Below are 24,227 nucleotides of genomic sequence, written 5' to 3'. Positions count from 1 at the left end.
AACGAATTATGGTCGTGAACCGAGGTTCCACTGTATACTCACTATGCCTATGGCCCCTGATATCTTCGAGTCTGCAGAAAGGAGTGCTTTCAGGGTCACATCCACTACCATTTGATGTACTTCTGGTACAGAGCCAGCCCCATGTAATTCTTCACAGATCTGCCCCTGGTGGCCACAAATATTCTTGCTAGCCTCTTGGTTCATCTTGTTATGTAATGGGTGTTTGTTCTTTATACAATTCAACACCCTTGTCCCATCTTAACAAAATTTTGCACACATATGTCACTTTGTCAGGAAGAAAATGTATACTATTTTGAAACCCTAAATTTTGAACCGGGAGTAAGTGTGTGTGTTGTTTTGTGTGGGGGTGAGGGGGTTCTGTTCTTTATGCAATTCCACACTTTTAGTCAAATATTAAAAAAAATTTGCACACATATCACACTTTGTCAGGAAGAGTCAGACTACTTTGGAACCCAAAATTGTGACCCTACGGATACAGGAAACAAAAACCTCATGGGACTGATTTTTTAAATTGAATTAAAGACGGGGATCTTGACTAGTGAATGAGGGGGAGAGGTGGTTCTTCAAAATCACTCCCATGACGCTTTAATTTCCTGTTGATGATGTGAGCCAATTTTTCCAGAAGTAGATATTAAACATTATTGTAGCAAAAAAGCAGGTTCTTTGCACAAACAACTGGATAACTGACACATGGATTATGTGATGCGAGTAATGTGAGATTTTTATTTTCTATTTCCATGGTTGTTTTACACATTGTTATTAGCTTGATTTATATCAAATTTTTTTTCTCCCCATTCTGCATGAAAACAAAAGATTACATGTTTTTCTTGGCTATTACTACAAACTTTGTGGGATAAGTAACATATAGCAGAATTATCATTTTTGGGTTGAGTATTCCTTTAACATAGGGAACCATTTCCTTCTGTCCCCAATTGAGCATTGTGGGAATGTGTGATCTCTTGCCATTCACTCCTTACTCCTCTTCCATTATTATTTTGTCCTTGGAATACTTATTCCAGGAAATATAATATATAATTCAACATAATTTGACACTCAATACTTATAATAATAAAAGCTGGGCAGATAACAATTTGTGATTGTTAACATTACCATTTTTTTGTTACTACAGTAATCCCTCACTTATCGCGGGAGATAGGTTCCAAGGCCGACCGCGATAACTGAATTTCCGTGAAGTAGGGACACTATATTTATTTAATTATTTAACGTGTATTTGGACGTTTTTAAACCCTTTCTGTATTGTTTACAACCCACCATTTACTCTGTTAAAAACAGGGACAACTGCTAAGCAATATGAAATCGGTAGATAAGTTTACACTTACTGTATACTTACTGTACATGTAGCAGCTTGTAGGCGGTCATGACGTCGTCGACCTTGTTGCAAAGATTCCTAAAGCAGATTCCATCCAGACTACTGCCTTATCACGTCCACTTGCAACTCGTTTTGCACCCTGGTTAAAGGACACTGCGGCCGTAGATCTTATATGCTTTTCCTCCTTTTTAAATAAAAAGAATCGATGTCCTGCAGTGGTGTAGCTGTGCCCTTCCTTCAACATATCCAAAACTTTTACCTTTTCTGCAATCATTTGCATCTTCTGTTGGTGCTTGGACACGGCCCCTGAAGCATTAGCACGTTAATGATGAATGAGTGAGATGAGACTTCCTGGTTAATGCAGCACTCCGTCGCTGAGCCAATCAGCAGCACACAGGAACTTAACTGCGTGCTCTGATTGGGTAGCTTCTCAGCCATCCGCCAATAGCATCTCTTGTATGAAATCAACTGGGCAAACCAACTGCGGAAGCAAGTAAAAAGACCCATTGTCCGCAGAAACCCGCGAAGCAGCGAAAAATCCGCGTTATGTATTTAAACATGCTTACATATAAAATTCGCGAAGTCGTGAATCCGCGAAAAGTGAACCGCGAAGTAGAGAGGGATTACTGTATCAGATTTTATTTAATATCCTATTGTTGTTTGATGAAGTTCTTTGCAGCTCAAGTCAGCATCATGTTTCACATAGGAAGAAACACTATGCCCACAAAGCATTGCAAATTGTCAAGTGTGAATGCTACAACACTCAAGTAACTGTCACCAGAGCTTCTTGAAAACATCCCTCTTCATAAAACAGTCCGTCATGGAGTGCTATGGAACTGGATACTTTTATTTTGATATGTCACATTTTAATTTTAATTTTTTGTAAATAAATTTATTTCATTCAGGTTCTTTTTCCGTTGTTGCATAGGTTAGTGCTTTTGCATCATGTGGAGGCAGAGTATGAAGACGTAATTTACCACAACAGTGTGAGGTGGTTGAGCCTGGGCAAAGTGATAAAAAGAGTCTGGGCATTGCAGAATGAAATCCTCTTATTTCTGGACACGAAGGAGATATCTCATGATTTTGTTACAAAAATAGGATGTGAGGAGTGGAGATATGAGATGATGTTTGCAGCTGATGTATTTGAGAAATTGAATGAACTGAATGTGACATTGCAGGGAAAGGGGTTGTTTGCACATGAAATGTGGAAGCATGTAAAAATCATTCAAAGAAAAAGTAGGTCTATTTGCAAGGCAAGCAGGTGAAGGCAATTTTTGTCATTTCCCTTTATTAGGAAAACAGAAAGTGCCTGAAAGTGTTTTTGCTAAGATTAGGGATCATTTGAAGAGTTTGGAGGACGAGGTCACAAGAAGAATTCAGGACTTTAAGAAAATTGAGCCTAAATTCAATTTGCTCTCTTATCCCATCACTGCTGATATTGACACAGCACCTGAGGAGCTGCAGCTTGAACTTATTGACATGCAGTCAGATCACACTGTGAAAGAAATGTTTAATGCTGTGACATTAGTTGACTTTTACAAATCTTTGTCTGCTGAAAAATTTCCAGGTATGAAGAAATTTGCTGGAAAAATGTTCTCTATATTTGGGTCTACATATATTTGTGAGCAAAGTGTTTCTTGCTTGAAGATCAACAAGAGTAAATATAGATGCTTTTTGACAGACATTAACTTGCAGGCTGTGATAAGAATCTCAACAAGCAATCTGATTTCAAAAAAATTGTAGAAAAGTGTGATAGGGTACATTTGTCTCATTAAACTGATTCTAAAATTAAATGTGCTTGCAGCTATACATGATATGAAATTAGCACAATAAATAAATTGAATAAAACTGCCACTGTTTTATTTAATTTATAGTTATTGATTTTTATGGTACAATTTATACCTTTTCTGAAATGCAAAGTTAACTAATGAATGCAATCATTTTAAAAGGTGCGGCCCTCTGCTAACCTCCGCTTCCACAAAGTGGCCCCCGAGCCAAAACAATTGCCCACCCCTGGTCTAGAACTAAAACTGCTGGATGGAAAAATACCAAACTCAAAACTTAAGCTTGTGGTAATGCGCGGCCCTCGCATTACCAAATTTAAGTTGAAGAGGCCTTGAAAGTGAAGTAGCAGCATTTATATGGCTATAAGGAAGTGCGCTTACCATTGGTGTGTTGAGGGCGCTGTCGCAGGAACACCGTCTAGCGGGTGAGCGCTGTCTGGACACACGTGGAGCCGGTATAATGGCCAGTACGGGCTCCACCGCATGTGTTCATTTTTACACGCCGGTGTCCTCACAGCCTGCCCAGTGCAGGTGGTTTAAAGCAGTGGTCCCCAACCTTTTTGACAGCAAGGACCACTTTATTAGATGCTAATTTGTCCATGGACCGGTCGGGGGGGGGGGTTGGGTTTGGCGGTGCTCAGTTTTATACACAATTTACATAACATTTCTATTATTATTAAGTTATTAAGCAGTTCGCATACGTTTGCAACCCGAGATTTTTCTTCTTTTTTCTGCATATAACAAAGACATATGCTTTGCATTTGCCATTTCAACAGATTGCAAATCACAAACATTAACACTATCTTTTTTCGTGTTTGCCGTTTGGAGGGTGACAATGAGTTAAATTCCAATGGATGTTTTTCAAATGTTGACAAACAATAAGCAAAAGGTATCACTGAAAACCACAGAAAATAAAAACTGCAAAAAAAAAATATAGTACAAGGAAAGTTCGAAGAAAGAGATTTTTTTTACAATGTTTCTGTTTGGGGATCGTTGTGTAAATGTGCACAACTGAGCTGCGACCACAGATCTAACTGCTCTGTGGATGATTCGTTCAAGCATTTCAAGGTCACTTCGTTGTAATGAAAGCATCTGCTGAACGTACTTCGTAGTAACGCGATTTCTATAGACTTGTGTCATATGGGGAAACTGTCGGGACCATAAAAATACTTTGTTCTAATACTCTCTCACCTCAGTCTCTCTCTTCTCTCTGCGCCGCTGCAAAGCCCCGCCCACCAAGCATTCTGAAAAGACTGAGTGAGTCTCCGTTGCCGGCAGTTCTCTCGCGGCCCGGCTGTCAGACGACTTTTCGGGTTCGCTTTTACTGCGAACTGCTACAGCGCTGGGAGACTGCGATTGCTTTGGGACGCTCTTCCGCGTGTCGTCCCGTTGAGTGGAATGAATCCCACAAGAGTTTAGAAACTCACTCACACCAGCCATGATTCTTTTCAAAGATAAAGTGCAGGTGAATTTGTTTTATGTATTTTTACTTTATATTTTGTATTAATCATTTTTATATGAATAGTTTTGGGTTGTGGAACAAATCATCTGAGTTTCCATTATTTCTTATGGGGAAATTCACTTTGATATACGAGTGCTTTGGACTGCGAGCACATTTCCAGAATGAATTATGCTCGCAAACCGAGGTTCCACTGTACATAGTTGTCCGGGGCGTGTTGCGGAGCATGGCGTGAACGCGCTACCATCTACCATCGATAGGAGCATGAGGTAGACGTGTTGGCAGATTGGCTGGACAATCTTGCCAGTTATATTTAAGGAGTTACCGGCCAACAAGTGTCGTCAGTGGACCTAAAAGCGAGGTAGGAGTAAGCACTGCTGAGATATTTGGAGGAGCAGTTGTGATTTTGGCGGCTTTTGTGGAGGTATATATTCTTATTTGGTGCTGGGATAGTTTTTGATTTTGGGTTTGGTGCAATTGTTTTTTTTGTATACAGTATACATACACTTGTTTTTGTGCATTTTTCTTTCCTGCTGGAGGAACGTCTTGAGCCAGGGATAAAAGAAGACAACCTTCATTATTGGAGTGTGTGTGTAGTTTTTGTAGGAGTACACTGTTTTTTGTAAATACACCATATTTTTCTTTTTGTTTGTTTTTATTTATTTCTGAAGAAGTGTCAGTGTTGAAGGACTGTATCTTAAAACCCACCTGACACTACTGCATTTTGTTTGTACAGCACTCTTGTAAATAAACTTGCACCATTCACCCTTCAATTTTTGTCTGTGTCTCATCTCTCCACTGATCCTGTTCGGTTCATGAACTATCAGATGTCCAGAGTGTAGGCTGGGCCACTTTCCACTACACGGGATTTCACAAAGCTTGTTATGAGATAACGATTTTCTGATTAATTTTTGAGACAAGTCATGTAAGAGAAAGAGGCACCTCAGAGGAACCCTAAAATATCGTAATTCTGCAATTATGATTTTTTTCTCGTCAATTGCTATTGTAATGACCCATTTTATGATCAGAAAGATCAACATTAGAGCAATTAATAAGTAATTAAATGTTATAGAATAGTTTGAGTAACTTGGTTCTTAGGGCGCAAAGCCTACTGACGCTCACTCTGAATTTTTTTTTGTACCATTGTAAATAAAATCCACTATTGTTTTGAAACACCAACTTTTTGTGTCTGAGTCACCGTGTCTGACATCTCTCAAGTCTGATCCCAGTTGGGCCTAATTACAAGAACCCCATTGTGTAGTCTTGGGCCAACCTTGCCACTACACAGGGTGTCACATTATGTCTTATTTTTGCCTTTGTCTTCTTAGGGTAACTTCACCCAGGATGCAGAAATGAATGTCAGAAGGCGAAGATGAATTTGAAGCTTTTAAAAAGTGAGTATGCTCATAATTTTGAAAGAATAGTGGCAAAGATGCACATAAAGTTTATTTGTTGGTTGCTAGTGTTGACATGTTGCTGAAGAAATTTAAAGGAATATCCATCCATCCATTTTCCAACTGGCTGAATCTGAACACAGGGTCACGGGGGTCTGCTGGAGCCAATCCCAGCCAACACAGGGCACAAGGCAGGAACCAATCCCGGGCAGGGTGCCAGCCCACCACGAGACACACAAACACACCCACACACCAAGTACACACTAGGGCCAATTTAGAATCGCCAATCCACCTAACCTGCATGTCTTTGGACTGTGGGAGGAAACTGGAGTGCCCGGAGGAAACCCACGCAGACACGTGGAGAACATGCAAACTCCACGCAGGGAGGACCCGGGAAGCGAACCCGGGTATCCTAACTGCGAAGCAGCAGCGCTAACACTGCGCCACCCTATAATAATAATAATAAATACATTTTTATTATATAGGACCTTTCCCATGTTCAAGGTGCTTCAGAGTCTCAGGGTTTATGTAACATTGGATACAAATATTTTCTCCAACAATACTAAAACAGATAAATACAGGATATACAAAGCATTAAATAGAATTAAAGACAATAAACAAAAGTAAAATACTAAATTCAACACTAAAAGAAAAGCCTGAACAAATTACATAATTTGTGATTTAACACACACAAAATTTCTCCTGAGCATCTGGAAAACTGAAAGAATGGGCAGAATATTAGGTTAAGATAAAAGCCTTCCTGAACAGATGACCTTTAAGTTGTTTTTTTAAAGAATGAATTGAGTCAGCTTATCTAATTTATTTAGAGTGATCATTCCTAAGTCTAGGCGCTATACAGCTAAAGAAAGCCCTGTCACCCACAGAGTGCAGGTTAGTGTGGGGCACAACAAGATTGCCAGAATCAGAGGACCTTAGTGGGCGAACTGGAGCATATAGTGATGGGGAAGGTCAGTGATGTAGTCCAGTGCAAGGCCATATAAAGCTCTGTAGGTTATTAATAGGATTTTATATTCAATTCTGTAAGACACAGGGAGCCAGTGGAGGCGAATCATGTGCTTGCTGTTGCTGGTTTGAGTAAGGACTCTTGCAGCAGTTTTGAATCAACTGGAGCTGTGATATTAGATTAGAAGCGTCACCTGCCAGTAGGAAGTTACAATAATAGATGCAGGAAGTGATAAAAGCATAGATAAGTTTCTGATAATTAAAAAAGAAGTAGGTGTCTACAGTTACCAACGCTGGAGAACACCAAGCTATTAAAACCCATGGAAAATAGAAAAAAAAAAAATCTTGTGCAACTTTTGTTGCATAAACCTCATGTCAGTTATCTTGTTGTATGTTCAAAACATAATAGTACTTGCGGAATAAGCAGTCCAAATCATAAACTGGAAACTAAAGTATTACAGGAAAGACTTTTTGAATTGAAGACCTGCATCTCCCCACATTTGTTGGTCACGAATCCTGTCTGCAATTCAAAAAGTCTTTATCATGATGTTTTATTTTCATGTTTGATTTTTTTTCCTCTTTATTCTGTAAAATTTTAGCAAAAAAAGCAAGTGTTTTGCACTTTTTAAGCATACATTATAATTGACCAACACATGGATTATGCGACAGGAGTAACATGAGATATTTTTTTTTTGTCTACAGACGTTTTTCACGTTATTTGCTGCTATTCAGCATTTGGTTACTTTTGTGTCCTGTTCAATCATAAACTCTATGTCCTTTTTCTCCACGAAAACATGAGATTAACATGAGATTGGCCCCACTACATACTACATTTTTGAATGCAGTATTCCTTTAACTGTATTTGGAAAGCTAAATTTTTGAAGAGATCTGGGGTAGACAATCTTGAGGATTCCACAACATACTTAGAAAGAAGATCAGTTAATTCCGTTATGGCAGTTTAACAAGCGTATGTTAGTTACTATAAATATGAAAATGTAGTGCATGGGTATGATACTCCTTTCATACTAAGGGACTTGGTTTAACAAGTTAGCAGAATCTTGATAATGTAACAGTATTTTATACAAAACTGATCAATTTTTGTAATTCCTAAAAAAAAGTGGTCATGAGGTTTCAAACCAGGACTTACTAAAAGTGGCCAGGTTACTTGAGAGCAGACTTTCACAAATAAAAGGAATTTGCTGACTTTGAAAGTGTAAGCAATAGATTTTGACATTTTTTTTCTTTTTTGACACTGAAATGTTATAAAATAGTATACACAAGGCTGCCACTTAGTCCAGTTTAAGAAGATGATGTTATCAAATGTTTTGCATGTATGTGATATTTTATTAAGAGGTTTTTGAATGCACAAGCCTGACTGTTATGGGACAATGTGTCGGCTTTGTATGCTCACCTTACTCAACTTTGTACTACCCAGTTGGTATCTTTTTTTAGTCCGCATAGTCTTCCAAGCAGATGGCCCCCTTCTTATCAGGTTCTCAGGCACATCCCATGCATGCTTGATCTCAAGGTTATTCTCCTTCTGCTTCTTCTCCTCCTCCTCCTCCTCTTATCTGTTTGGTTTCTGCTGTTGCTTTCCTGCCTGCCTGCCCTCCCCTTTTTGTCTGAACAATAAGGCAGCAGGGACATTTCTGTTAAGGAGCTGATATGAAAGTTGCTATTGTTTTGGCAGTGGGGATATGTGGAGAACATGGGGAGCTTAGCTTAAATCTCTGCCTTGGTCTCCTGTGTTATACAGCATGTGCCCCCAAGACCCCTGGTATAGAAAAGCAACCTGATATGAAATTATCTAAAAAATTACATTAAATTAACCACACATCATCCATCTATCTATTCCCTTCTTGAAGCTTTTTAGGGTCGTAGTTGTGTGAATATGCACTAGGAGTTAGCATTTTTAGGTCCTAGGCTAAATTTAAAAAGCTAGTCACTGAGTTCATCACATTATCTTAAAATACGCTGAGAAAGAAGGGGTAGTGTGTAAAATATTACAGAACATAGACTATTTGTTGTGGGTCTGCCTGACTAGTTGAACTAGTTTTAATATAAATGGCATTTTCTGCTTAGCCACAATTTCTTGGGGATTTAGTGGGAATGATTTTGCCACCAAAGAGAATAGACGTGCAGAATAGGTAGATTGGCGACACTAAATTGGCAGTAGTATGCATTTGTGTATGTTCACATTTGTGCATTTGCACTGTAAAAAATGTTTAGTTGGATCCTAAATAAATTACTTCACAAGGTAACAAGCAATTTAATTGATTTCTTTCAAATTTGAAAAAGTATTTGAGTAAACTTAATTCATTTGAGTTTGTTTTAACCTTTTCAAAAACTTAAATAAAAGCAAAAAGATGTATTTAGCGCAAACCAAATTTCTTTAAAAACTCAAATTAACTGCGGTGGGCTGGCGCCCTGCCCGGGGTTTGTTTCCTGCCTTGCGCCCTGTGTTGGCTGGGATTGGCTCCAGCAGACCCCCGTCACCCTGTAGTTAGGATATAGCGGGTTGGATAATGGATGGATGAACTCAAATTAAAATTTTGTCCATTATTGTATTCACTGTAATGCCAACTCAAATTCTTAATTGGACTCAACTAAATATGTTCTTTATATGGTTTTGAATTCACTGTTTGTTAGGGTGAAATTGTTTTTAATAAAACAAAACCACAACAATGTTTTGCTTTAAACAATGGAAGCAAATTTATTTTAAAATTAGTGCTACATTTTGTACAGTGCCTTCAAACATGAAACATGTTTTTAAACTGATCTAATGGTGGTGAATGTTACTGAACCAGCTATAGCAAAACTCTTTTAGATTTATTACTGAATATTTGCAATACAAAAATCAATTTTTTGGTCATTCCTTGAGCATGTTTTTCTATAAATATTCAAAACAAACATTTCACAAAAAATACATATATATATATACATATTAAATACACAATATATTTTATAAGCTTTTCACAAAAAATGTTTATAAATTATACATAAAATATCTGTTTGAAATAATTATATATACATATATTAAATACACCTTATATTTTGAACATTACATAACATTATATAGTATACATAAAATGTATATATATATATATATATATATATATATATATATATATATATATATATATATATATAGTCACAAACTCGAGACCGAGTCATATAAAGGTTTGGGGCAGCCACCCGTATAATTTGGTTTCCTGGCTGCAAAGTTGCTTTTCAAAATAATACAGCACTGAGTCCAAACAGAACTGAGGGAATAGGGAAAAGGTGGAGGCTTTTAAAGGGGGAGACAGGAAGTGAAGTCAAAGGGGTCGGGCTCATGTAGGTCTTCTGCCATTGGTGCGAGCCCGGGTGTGACATCACAGGGGTCGGATCCGGCAAGGTCTCCAAAGCGATTTTTTGCTTTAGACTAAATAGAAGAAGTTACATTAAGCTACAGCAAGGTTTTAAAATTTGAAGCAAGGCAAAAAATTGCGTTAGGTGAACAAACATATTAATATAGTTCATTACAACTACTAAAATTACCTTAAATCAAAAAGAGCCCTTTTTCTCTTTTTAGAGTGTGTGTGATGCACTGGCACCCCTTCCAAGTACTTTTCCTGCGTTGTGCCCAATACTTTGTGAGATAGGATTGCCGGAATAGGATCATAGCTTCCCCACAATCCTGATGTGGATAAGCAGGTTCGGAAGATTGATTGGTGGATGGATAGATGGATGATAAAGTGGCCTGTCATTCAACAAATTTGATTATATTTCAGCCGGCACCAAACACTTGGTGGGGGAAGAGAAATTGGTATGCGTCATCATTAAAGAAAATGTAAAGAACAACAATTGGAGAGAAAAGTGTGTAGGGCAGTTTGAAAAAACGGATCCAAAAGACTTAGACCAGACTCTGGTAGTAATGTCAAGTTGCTGGTGTGACTTCCCTGAAGGTTTTGAGCTGAGGTGCTGTGTGAGCCATAAAGAAGGCTTACAGTTTCAAAAAGGGGGTTCAGTTTGATATTCATTGTAGTTGAATATTTGAAACCAAAAGAGTTGGTGATGCTTGTTAAGGTTCATTGGAGAATATGTCTCAATCTGTCATTAAAGTGACTCTATTCTTACATACAATATCATTTTTATACACAAATTCCATAAAAAAGTACCAGTGGTTATTTATTTGACAATTATTGAAATTACTAGCAAAATACCCGCGCTTCGCAGCGGAGAAGTAGTGTGTTAAAGAGGTTATGAAAAAGTAAAGGAAACATTTTAAAAATAACGTAACATGATTGTCAATGTAATTGTGTTGTCATTGTTATGAGTGTTGCTGTCATATATATATACATATACACATATACACACACATATACAGATATATTATATATACATATACATATATATTTTATATATATATATATATATATATATATATATATATATATATATATATATATATATATATATGGTTGCAATAGTTTACTGTCAAATAAATGCAAAGAGTACACGACACGTGTTTCGCCCTCATTCTGGGCTCATCAGATGTACACACTCCACTGCACTCCCTCTCGGGAATCGAACCTCGGACGTCAGCGTCAGAGGCGATGCCCCTAACGTTGCGCCACGGCGTGTGGTTCGTTTATTTGACAGCATGTAGATCGGGGTAATTACATTCACGGCATTCGAAGTCTGTGTCACAATCTGATAGTGTGGGTGGTTACCTACCAGGTAACGCTTTGTGGTTGGCCAGCAATCTGCTAACATCCGCCACGGTGCCCTCAGTTTGTGAAGAGCAGATCATAGAATGGTTGCAATAGTTTACTGTCAAATAAATGCAAAGAGTACACGACACGTGTTTCGCCCTCATTCTGGGCTCATCAGGTATACACACTCCACTGCACTCCCTCTCGGGAATCGAACCTTGGACGTCAGCGTCAGAGGCGATGCCCCTAACGTTGCGCCACGGCGTGTGGTTCGTTTATTTGACAGCATGTAGATCGGGGTAATTACATTCACGGCATTCGAATTATATATATATATATATACACACATACATACATACATACATATACACACATAGATGCACTTACAATAACATAGAAATCAATATAAACAACATTAACATCATTATCATATGAGAATATGAAGTAATATATAAGAAGCACATTTCATATAAATATAAATTATTAAACAGTAAAATCTTCTTCTATAATTTGCTACCGTGGCTTTTCGTTGGTCTGTCCAGGATTTTAAATCACCTGTAGCTTGCAAACCGTTTCACCTATTGACTTGAAATGTGGTACACATATAATACGTCACATCTGCTATCCACTTTATGGGTGATGAATGTATTACTCTTTTTATGTTTATTTTATTTTAGAATCAACTCCTATCTGCGCACACCAGGGCGGCCGTGGGCAGATGCGTATGGTGTATTCACTCCATGTTATCGTGCATTGCGCTGTCACTGGTATTTTGATAAAAGAATTTGAACAATATATAAGAAGCGTATAAATTATTAAACAGTAAAACATTAACATTTAAGAAGTAAAGTTACATTGAGTACTACTGCAGTGCCTTCGGGTATACCTCATTTTTTGTTTGCCCATTACATGCTTAAATGTATACATTTTTTGGTGCACCTACCCGAGAACACGCGACATATAACCGAGCGTGGGAGAAGCATGGATTTTAAACACGCGTTGAGTTCATCTGCTGGTCTCCCTCGTGGAATAACTGGTAATGTTTGACTAAAATCTACAGCGAGTAAAACGACATTACCTCCTTTTTTTTTTTTTTACGATCTCTGAGATCTTGCTTTTTTCGGTTCAAGGCTTCATAAGCTCTTTTATGTTGTATGGTGTACTTATCCCAAACCATCATCTTTGAATGTTGCAAGACTTTCGCCTTGTATGTAGATCGGGGTAATTACATTCATTGCATTCCTAGTCTGAATCACAATCTGATTGTATGGGTGGTTACCTGGCACTGTAGGGTTGCCACCCGTCCTTTAAAATACGGAATCGTGCCGCGTTTGAGAATGAAATTGCGCGTCCCGTTTTGAATCAATACTGGACGGGATTTATCCCGTATTTTTTTTATCATTTTTTTTTTAAAGCAGCGTGTCATGCAAATCATCCCACACGCATTTTATGAAGATGCCTCCTTTCCTACTTTTGATTGGGTAATACTTGATGTCATCGTTAGTTTGATTGGTCTTTTTAACTGTCCAGTGAGGAGGGCGTGTCTTTTAAGTAGAGTCTGCAAAGTGTTGGCACTGAGATGTGGCGTCAGCGCCATAGTTGAAGCCCCTAACGTTGCGGTCAGCAAGTCGGCTAACATCTGCCATGTGCCGTCTTTCAGTTGCGAGAAGCAGATCATAGAATGGTTGAAACTGTTGCCCCTAACGTTGCGCCACGGCGTGTGGTTCGTTTATACCTCGTGTCTTCTCATTAAACTTTTATCTCGCGAATATGTTATTGCAATCCGCAGCGGGAGCGTTTCTATAAACTTAATTTAAAGTTACGTTTTACACCGTGCTTTGTTTCCCTTATGAACATGCTTGTATGCTTCACTCGCTCCGTTCTCAATTGTTTAATTAATTTTTTGCTCTTCGCTGTTTCCGGCTCTTCCTCCATTTCCCCCTACTTCGTTCTTTTATCTCGCGAATATGTTATTGCAATCCTTAACGGGAGCGTTTCAATAAACTGATTGAAAATAGTTTTGCATTTACCTTTTTAGTAAAAGGCGAGCTTTTAAGCCTGAGAAATCACCCCGTAAATGCACACGTTTAATTGCACATGTGTTAATATGTATGCTTACACAGTATTAAAAGACAGTCAAAAATTAACGTCATTTACCTTCGTTCCCGCGTGTGACTCGTGCTGTAAATCTCTTCCTTGTTTTTAGTTCACGTGATTACGTAGGAGGCGTGATGACGCGATACGTGACTCCGCCTCCTCCATTACAGTGTATGGACAAAAAATATGTTCCAGTTATGACCATTACGCTTTGAATTTCGAAATGAAACCTGCCTAACTTTTGTAAGTAAGCTGTAAGGAATGAGCCTGCCAAATTTCAGCCTTCCACCTACACGGGAAGTTGGAGAATTAGTGATGAGTCAGTCAGTCAGTCAGTCAGTGAGTGAGTCAGTCAGTGAGGGCTTTGCCTTTTATTATTATAGATTCCTTCTTTTTTTTCCCACTTGGCCTCTAAAAATTGATGGTATGGTAATTGTATCAATTATTCTATGCATACAGTACTCAGCCAAGCCCTTTAATCAGTCTTTGTACAGTGCCATTAACAGGATGCACAATTACAGTACTGAAGATAAATGAATATCTTACTGTCATGACCCATCATCTTAAAAATCCAAACCACAATCAATTAGAACAGTGCACCAGCTAAGATGATCAAATGAAGTGGTAGGGAAAGAGAAAGAACATAATCTTCAAAGTGCTCTTAGGACGACGGCATCTTGATAGTCAACATCCACGTCTGCATCACCAAAGTTAATAAAACAAGAAATCAATCTTTTATTTTATCTTTTGGCCCTTCATTTCTTGATGTGAATTTTACTAGTTAGTATTACAATATGATATGGCCATTTAACAACAAGCAAGAGGAAAACAAAAACCCCCCAGTTAACAGCATTACTGGAGAATATGAAGCCTGGGGTGGGCCACTCTACGCTCTAATAGGCAGCATTATATCTCTGATGACCAAGGCCAACAGGGGCATTCTACATCATTGTACCTACATGCTGGACAGTGTAAAAGGTACATTTAATCTTTTTGTGAAATTTCAGTGCTGTGTCCAGATACAGAGTGTAATGTTCTTGTGGTACCTCTAATGGCCACTCGTACTGTTCTTGCCTTTTGTATAAATACAAAGTATAACACACTTCTTATGGATAACGCAAATAAATAATTCACTCGTTTTACATGAAATGGCAGGGTACAGTGTGTGAACGGAGAGTATACCATACTTGTGTTCTGTGTAATAAGCAGGATGTAATGGATGCGCATTACACATAATTGCAAGCCTTAATATGCTTAGCTTATCAATAATGGAAGGGTAATACTATAGTATGGAGTAACACATTTATTATAATGATCCCATGGAAACAATGTTTGTAACATGGCTGTGTTATACAAAGTTGCATATACCTAAGGAGAAGGTGTAACTTTATCATGTTATGCGTAATAATAGAGTTTGAGAGGAAGAGAATAATTAGCAGAGCCAAATTTTTAAAACATAGTGTAAACAATGAGAATTCTTAAAGGATAGGAAAAACAAAGAATGGCATTGTTTTAATTAACAGAAACAATAGAGAGTAACGTAAAACATGAAAAATTACAACTCCAATGATGTAAAGAATAATTGTATACACGCTTAAGTTAAAAATAAATCAAACTGGTGGATACATAAAGTAGGAAAAAAATGCAGAAAAGACCAACAAAGCCGACCGACAATTATATATTAAACAAAAAGAAATCATAAATACAATAAAATGTAAAAATATAGACAAAGCAATGATATAAGAAAAAAGGGAATATGATTTTACACTGGAAAACATACAGTAGGTAAATAATTGAAGAAATTAATACAAATCTTTTTTTAGAGAATGAAAATCAAAACTATTATTGTACTTGGTTCTGTATTTATATTTTTGAATTTCTTTAGATGCGACAGTATTTTATTTTTTTTTACTTTGTTTAATTATTTACATTTGTTTCTCAGTGTATAAGTGTATTTCCTTTTTTATATATTGTTGTGTTGTCATTATTTTTCATGCTATCATAATTTTGTATATATAATTGGACTTTTTCTACCTTTGCTTTTTTTTGCCACTCTTTTTTATACAAGTGTGACTTATTTGTCATCCAGGCACGTATACTTCTTTATGTGACTGGTTTGTGATTTTTTTCTTGTTTATGATTTATGCTATTGTCTTTCCTTTTTGTTAATTAAAATAGCACTTCTCTGTTTTTCACTTCCTTTTAAAATTTTATCATTGTTTACGGTACATTACTGTATATTTTATAAACATTTGGCTCTGCTTGTTGCTTGTTCTTTTTTCTCACAAGGTTATTTTATAGGCAGTGAACAATCAATTTGACAAGTATTAGTATAATAGTAGAGTTCAACACTCTTGTAATATATGGAATGGCAGAGTATAGCATGAACATGTTATGAACATGAACATGTGTCTTGGATAGATGTAGTAGGCTTATATTAAATGGAATCACAGAAATTAAGCTCCATTTTTTTCCACATGGAATGGCAGAATGTAATATGCTTGTTTTGTATAAACACCAAGCATAGCATATATTATGTACTATCAGTGTTACCTGTCTAAGGCTGAAATCTGAGTAATCAACATAGATTCTCATGGAGAAACCACTGCATCCACTAAACAGTATCATCTCCAGACAGAGGAGCAGCTTCAGCGACAGACTTCTGTCACTGTCCTGCTCCACTGACAGACTGAGGAGATCATTCCTCCCCCACACTATGCGACTCTTCAATTCCACCCGGGGTGGGGGGGTAAATGTTAACATTATACAAAGATATTGTCTGTCTGTTATACCTGCATTGTTATCACTCTTTAATATTGTTCTTTATCAGTATGCTGCTGCTGGAGTATGTGAATTTCCCCTTGGGATTAGTAAAGTTATCTATCTATCTATCTATCTATCTATCTATCTATCTATCTATCTATCTATCTATCTATCTATCTATCTATCTATCTATCTATCTATCTATCTATCTATCTATCTATCTATCTATCTATAAGTAATAAAATGCACTGGATCTGTCATTCCAACAGATGGCATATCACAAATCTTAGCATGTGCTTTAACAAATCTGACACCAAATGGCATTTAACATGGTCATAGTAATCGAATGGACAATGGTTCCTACATCACACTTTTCTGGTATTATTATTATTTTGTAAAGTTAAAAAGATTCCTGTTGTATGAAAATGCCGCCATTATGAAAGTGTCGACTTTAAAGATTGCCTTGCGACTTCACCCCACATGCCGACTCTGTTCTTGTGCTCAGTACTGCAAAACTAAGCTCAGCCCACCTGCCTCGGAACTGGCTAAAACGGATCTGAAAATGTTGTGTTATGTCATGTAGAGGCAGTATTCAGCCCTAATGGTGGGCACAAGAGATTAATGAAAAATGTTATTGCAAGAGCTAACATGTTACAATGTAAACAGCATATTTTGAGTCACATGAGATTTCTTTTAGAGGAATACTCCACCCAAAATTAATATTTTTTTAAACATTATTTACCCTATATAGTTTGTAGTGGAGTCGAGGAAAAATCTGTAATCTCATGTTTTCATGGAGAAATTAAATAATGAATATTCAAACTCAGTAGGGTCGATATAATTGACCTACGCTATGCAGTGCCAAACGATATGAAACAGTCCCTGGAAAAAGGAAAAAAAAAGTCTCATGTAACTCGTGTTACATAATCCACATGTTTGATATCCATTTGTATGGTCAAAATGTGTGCATTCTTTCCTAAAATGTTATTAATAGTTACTTCCTGAAAAGCCAGCATTGAATGTAAACAGGGGAGATGTCATTCTCACGATGCTGTACATTTGAATTAAAGACAGGTTGCTACACCAATGAATGAGAGGAAGAAGAAGATGTTCAACATTTATAAAACACACATGACATTAAATAACTGGTCAGTTTGAACAACCTTAAACTTTTACTTTTACTTCTGGTCTTTTTGATATTCAGTCTTGGTAAATCTTTTTGCAGAATTCTAATTGTTCTTCCATCATTGATTGCACTTGCTTTAAAAATACTTTATTTTTTTATGTAGTAATAAAAGTTTGATTAAATTGAGGTTTCTCCTCTAATATATTTAGCTTAACGATGCTTCCTTGTGTAGAATGATGGCGTGAAGGCTCTGTTGAAATCCGTCATGTCTGCAGATCATGTGGAAATGGTAACTGAGTTGTGTTTAATAGACAATACAAAACTTGCTCTTTTTTTACTTTGCGAATGCTCGCAGTTCACAAAATACTTCAACTTATGGAGCACCACAAAGAACAGTCCTGTCTCCTTTTCTGTTGACTCTGTACACCTCAAACTATAAAAATAATACCAGTTCATGTCACTTATAGAAATTCTCAGATGATTCCTCAGTAATGAGGTTTATTTACAAAGAAGATATGTAATTTTGAGAATTGTCCACAATTCAACATCAGTGAAGCCAATGAGCTGCTTATTGACTAGTTTCACTAAAGAGCCACCACACCTGGTCACTATTCAGGGAGTGTAGGTGGTGCACTGCTACACATCTTTGGGGGTCACCATCAGTGATGGGCTGGACTAGTCTCATAACACAGAGGAACTACGTAAGAAGGGGCAAAGCAGACTCTTTTTTTTTCTTTGGAGACTGTGCTCCTTTAATGTGATTAGTGACAGCCTTTAAAACTTCTACAGCTCTGTGATGGCCAGTGTGATTATTTGCACTGCAGTGTGCTAGGCTTGTAATATCATTTCAAAAGAGACCCACTGAATCAACAAGCTAATTAAAATGGCAGTCTCAGTTATGGGACACACTCTGGATCCCCAGGAAGTCATAGAGAATGAAGACAAAACTGAGTGCCATTATGAACAATTCTGCACGTGTAACTTGTTCATTTTTTATTAACAAAATTAAATTCTGTATGCTTATTGTTCAGTGACCATAATAAGTACTAAAGTGAATAAAATCCTCTTAAAACAACAACAATAATTTAGCTCAAAGTATTTTACAAGAAGACAAAGAAAAAATTACAAAAAAAGAAAAACAATTAAGATAAGGCAATAATATTAAAGAATAAGTAATAGTAAAACAAGATAAGGTCAAATAGTGGGGAGAACAGAAAAAAAAACTCCAGTTAGGCTAGGCTGGAGAGAAAACAAGGCCAAAAAACTAGCAGCCCTCAGTGTGCATTCTTCCTAGCATAAATGTTCCTAAATCAGTCTTCTTTGTTTTCATGCTTCACATGAAAGGATTCTGATGAAGCTGGTTTTGTGGACAGATGAGACACCCACTTTCATTCCATCATCTCGGGTTTGGGAGAGAGCTGCATGGTGCCTTGATCAGGTGGTGATGATGCAGATCTCTACCAAAGAAGAAACGAAAAAAGACAGCAGAGAATAGTGGGGATTAGTATAGATTGCGGATCCTTGAAAAATATGATGGTTCTATACCCATGCAGTCAATTAGGGATACAACTGAAATGTACTGTTGCTACGAAAAAGCCATATTAAAATAATAGGTTTTTAGCAGTTTTTAAAAATGTTCCATAGTATTAGTCTGGCAAATTATTATAGGTAAAGTATTCCATATTTTAGTTGCATAACAGCAAAAGGCTACCTCACCACTTCTTTTAAGGCTGGCTCTGGGAATTATAAGCAGACCACCATTAGAAGATCTAAGGTTATGACTTGGAATGTTGGGGGACAGGCATTCTAAAATATAGGAAGGGGCGGTATTATTTAACACTTTATACAGCATTAGTGGTGATTTAAAGTCAGTTCTGAATGACATGGGTAACCAATATAACAATGCTAAAACTGGTGAGATGTGCTCAAATTTCTTTTTCTAGTTAAGTGTCCAGCCGCTGCATTCTACACTAATTGTACCCGATTGATGTCTTCCTTAGATAGTCCTTGTATTATCGTAGTATGTCCCTCTACTTACCCTTTACCTGTTTTCTTCAAGGGCAAGTGTACTCGTCAAGTTCGTTACCGGGATGGTCTACTGTTGCACTTTAAGATTAACACACACATACATAGATATACGCATACACACAGAAACTCAACAGTGTCCTATGAATTGCAAACGCACAGCTGATTAATCTCTAGCACTTTAAACCACACAAGTGCTTTATGAATAGCACAACTTGTCACTCTCTGGGACTTCATGAGACTTAAATACACACTGACCCTAATCACAACAGTACCCCATGAATGACACACACACAGCTGGTTAACATCTAGCACTTTAAACCACACAAGTACCATAGGAATAACACAGCTTGTCACTCTCTCAGCACTTCAAGAAATTTACGTATTATCGGCACGAACAACATACAATGTTTTAATGATATCTCAGACCTAAATATTACTTTTGGTCTACAAGAATTCATTTAAACATACAAAGGCTCAGCACTTTTGAGTATAGGCCATTTATCAGCCAAGAAAGCCTTAGTTTATGTATTGTTCCCTACTATTGGGTGGAGCTCTCACCCGCAGCCTTAATAAACCTCGCAGCACAGAGGTAATGGCAAACCTCCAGCTGCACCAGGTGCTCAAACAAATCTACCTTATTACTCCAATCACACTGGACATTAAGACAAAGCATAGAAAGTTAAAAGCAGCATGGTATTTATTACAGGATTAATAATAAAACCAGTGGAACAAAGAATAATAGAAAATAGGACTGGCTATATATATAGTTTTTAGAAAAAGCTTACGAAAAGTTAAATATGACAAGGATGAATGTCGCAGGCGGCTTGTGATGTAGCACTCATAGTTGTTCATGATGCTTTTCTTTTTTTATATTTTTATTTTATTAATTTTCATTGTAATCATTCCATACAAACAGATCAATTTATAACCCAACAAATTTGAAGACTAATCAAACCCCACCCCTGAGAAGGAGAGCTTAGCTAAAGGAAAATTGCTTTAGGCTTTTTAATAAGGCAACATTAAACAAAAGAAAGGGAGAAGTAAATATCTATGTAAATAAGAGATGGAGAAGGGAGTTAAATGCGGTAATACAGTAATCCCTCCTCCATCGCGGGGGTTGCGTTCCAGACCCACCCGCGAAATAAGAAAATCCGCGAAGTAGAAACCATATGTTTATATGGTTATTTTTATATTGTCATGCTTGGGTCACAGATTTACGCAGAAACACAGGAGGTTGTAGAGAGACAGGAACGTTATTCAAACACTGCAAACAAACATTTGTCTCTTTTTCAAAAGTTTAAACTGTGCTCCATGACAAGACAGAGATGACAGTTCTGTCTCACAATTAAAAGAATGCAAACATATCTTCCTCTTCAAAGGAGTGCGCGTCAGGAGCAGATGATGTCACAGAGATAGAGAAAAGCAAACAAATCAATAGGGCTGTTTGGGTTTTAAGTATGCGAAGCACCACGGCACAAAGCTGTTGAAGGCGGCAGCTCACACCCCCTCCGTCAGGAACAGGGAGAGAGAGAGCCAGAGAAAAACAAACAGTCAAAAATCAATACGTGCCCTTTGAGCTTTTAAGTATGCGAAGCACCATGCAGCATGTCGTTTCAGGAAGCAGCTGCACAAAAGATAGCAACGTGAAGATAATCTTTCAGCATTTTTAGACGAGCGTCCGTATCGTCTAGGTGTGCGAACAGCCCCCCTGCTCAATCCCCCTACGTCAGGATCAGAGAAAGTCAGCGCAAGAGAGAGAGAAAAGTAAGCCAGGTAGCTTCTCAGCCATCTGCCAATAGCGTCCCTTGTATGAAATCAACTGGGCAAACCAACTGAGGAAGCATGTAACAGAAATTAAAAGACCCATTGTCCTTAGAAATCCGCGAACCAGCAAAAAATCTGCGATATATATTTAAATATACTTATTTATAAAATCCGCGATGGAGTGAAGCCGCGAAAGGCGAAGCGCGATATAGCGAGGGATTACTGTAGTTATTTCTCTTATTCTAAAATAATATTGATTAAATCCTGCCATGTTTTGAAAAAAATTTGTACAGATCCTCTAACTGAGAATTTGATTTTTTCCAATTTCAAATAATATAAAACATCGGTTTCCCACTGACTTATAAGAGGAGAATTAGGATTCTTCCAATTTAACAAAATAAGTCTACGTGCCAAAAGTGTAGTGAATGCAATCACCGTTTGCTTGTCCTTTTCCAATTCAAGTCCATCTGGAAGAACACTGAACACTGCTGTTAATGGGTTAGGAGGGATTGTGATACCAAGGCTGTCTGAGAGGCACTTAAAAATTTTTGTCCAAAATGATGTTAGTTTGGTGCAGGGCCAAAACATGTGACCCAATGAGGCAGGAGCTTGGTTGCAGCGTTCGCAGGTTGGATCCTGCCCTGGAAACATTTTGGACAGTTTTAAGCGAGACAGATGGGCTCGATATATAATTTTTAGTTGAATAATTCTATGCTTTGTGCATATAGAACTTGAGTGAATTCTCTGCTTTGCTACCTTCCACTCCTTTTCTGATATATTGATTAAGAGATCTTCTTACCAATGTCCTCTTGGATCTTTGAAAGGTAGGGACTCTAATAAGATTTTATATATTGCAGAAATAGTGTTTATTTCCTCGAAATTGAGCAGTATTTTTTCCAGCATTGTGGAGGGTGCAAGGTGGGGGAAATCTGGCAATTTCTGTTTAACAAAATTTCTAATTTGAAGATAGTAAAAGAAATATGTAGCTGGGAGGTTGAATTTTGAACGTAATTGTTCAAAAGATGTAAATATGTTGTCTATATAAAGATCTCTGAGCATTTTAATCCCAAAACTTTTCCAGGTATTAAAAACTGGATATACTTGCGAAGGTTGAAAGAGGTGGTTCTCTTGCAGAGGTGCCACTGATAAAAGATTTTCCATCTTAAAATGCTTTCTAATTTGGTTCCATATGCTGAGTGAGTAAAGCACAATTGGGTTATTAGTATATTTGCGATAACTTTCATTTATTGGAGAGCAGAGCAGGGAATATAAAGAAGTACTACAGGATTTTACTTCTATTGCAGACCAAGCCTGCGTATGTTCATTTATTTGTGTCCAGGTTTTTATGGCTTGTATGTTTGCTGCCCAGTAATAAAACTGAAAATTAGGTAAAGCCATGCCACCTTCTGCCTGAGGTCTTTGTAGGGTCGCTCTTTGGATACATGGGTGTTTTCAGTTCCAAATGAATGAGGTTATTGTTGAATCTAACTGTTTAAAAAACGATTTATTGATATATATTGGAATGTTTTGAAATAAAAAGAGAAGTTTAGGAAGGATATTCATCTTAACAATGTTAATTCTTCCGGCTAGAGTGAGATGAAGGGTTGACCATCTATGCAAGTCTTGCTTAATTTTTTCCATACAGACGCCAAAATTTTGTTGATAAAGAGCTTTATGTTTACTTGTGATATTTACCCCTAGGTATTTAAACTGATCTGCTATGGTAAAAGGTAGGGTGTCTAATCTAATATTATATGCTTGTGAATTCACTGGAAAGAGTATACTTTTATTCAGATTAATTCTAAGACCAGATATCTTTTGAAATTCTGTTAGTGCTGTTAAAACAGCGGGGACAGTGTTTTCTGGGTCTGATATATATAAGACCATATCATCTGCATATAGAGAAATTTTCTGTTCCAGTCCTTCTCTGACAATCCCCTTTATCTGATAAGAATTTCGGCAGTGAACCACCAGTGGTTCAATAGCGATTGCAAACAACAGTGGCGACAAGGGACATCCTTGTCTGGTACCACGTTCTAGTTTAAAGTAGTCTGAGCAAATGTTATTAATACAAACTGAAGCTTCTGGATTGGTATACAGTAGTTTGATCCATGCACAAATATTCGGGCCAAACCCAAATTTCTCCAATGCAGTGAAAAGGTAATTCCATTCAATCATATCAAATGCTTTTTCTGCGTCTAATGATAGTAATATCTCTGGGGTGTTTGATTTTGCTGGTGAATATATAACATTAAACAAGCGTCGGAGATTTGAAGATAGGTGTCGGCCTTTAATAAATCCAGTTTGATCTTGTGATATTACCGAGGGCAGCACTTTCTCCATCCTTCTAGCTAGGATTTTTGAGAGTATCTTAACATCATTATTCAGGAGTGAAATTGGTCTGTATGATGCACATTGTAACAAGTCCTTATTTTGTTTAGGAAAGACGGTGATTAAAATTGTCAATGTGTGAGGTAGTATTTGGTTGTCTCTAGCTTCTGTAAATGTTGCCAATAAGAGGGGAGCTAGCTGAGTGGAGAATTTCTTATAAAATTCTACGGGGTAACCATCAGGGCCTGATGATTTCCCGCTTTGTAGTGACTTTATAGCGTCTAGTAATTCTGTTAGCGTTAGAGGTTTATCCAGTTCCTCAGCACTTAAAGCATCTATTTGTGGTATCTGTGATGTATCCAGAAATGCATTAGATTGTGTGTTGTCTTCTTTGGGCTCAGTAGAATATAAAGACTTATAGTAATCTCTAAATGTGTGCATTATTTTATTATGGTCGATGATTTCTTCTC

The 24,227-nt window shown here is 37.3% G+C and overlaps 1 protein-coding gene across 2 annotated transcripts in view; it reads left to right on the top strand.

Annotated features, from left to right (window-relative positions):
• Window positions 1-24,227, top strand: part of st3gal4 (ST3 beta-galactoside alpha-2,3-sialyltransferase 4) — a 178,176-nt gene that overhangs the window by 107,676 nt on the left and 46,273 nt on the right. For both annotated transcript variants that reach the window (XM_028810350.2, XM_028810352.2), the window contains one exon: window positions 5,923-5,988. In XM_028810350.2, the coding sequence (XP_028666183.1) occupies window positions 5,967-5,988 (22 nt within the window). In that variant the 5' untranslated portion in view covers window positions 5,923-5,966. The remainder of the gene's footprint in view (window positions 1-5,922; window positions 5,989-24,227) is intronic.

The sequence above is a fragment of the Erpetoichthys calabaricus genome, chromosome 9 (genome assembly GCF_900747795.2).
Source record: "Erpetoichthys calabaricus chromosome 9, fErpCal1.3, whole genome shotgun sequence".
NCBI lineage: Eukaryota > Metazoa > Chordata > Cladistia > Polypteriformes > Polypteridae > Erpetoichthys > Erpetoichthys calabaricus.
The sequence above is the reverse complement of the archived record's forward strand: the minus strand, read 5'-3'. Positions and strand labels throughout refer to the sequence as shown.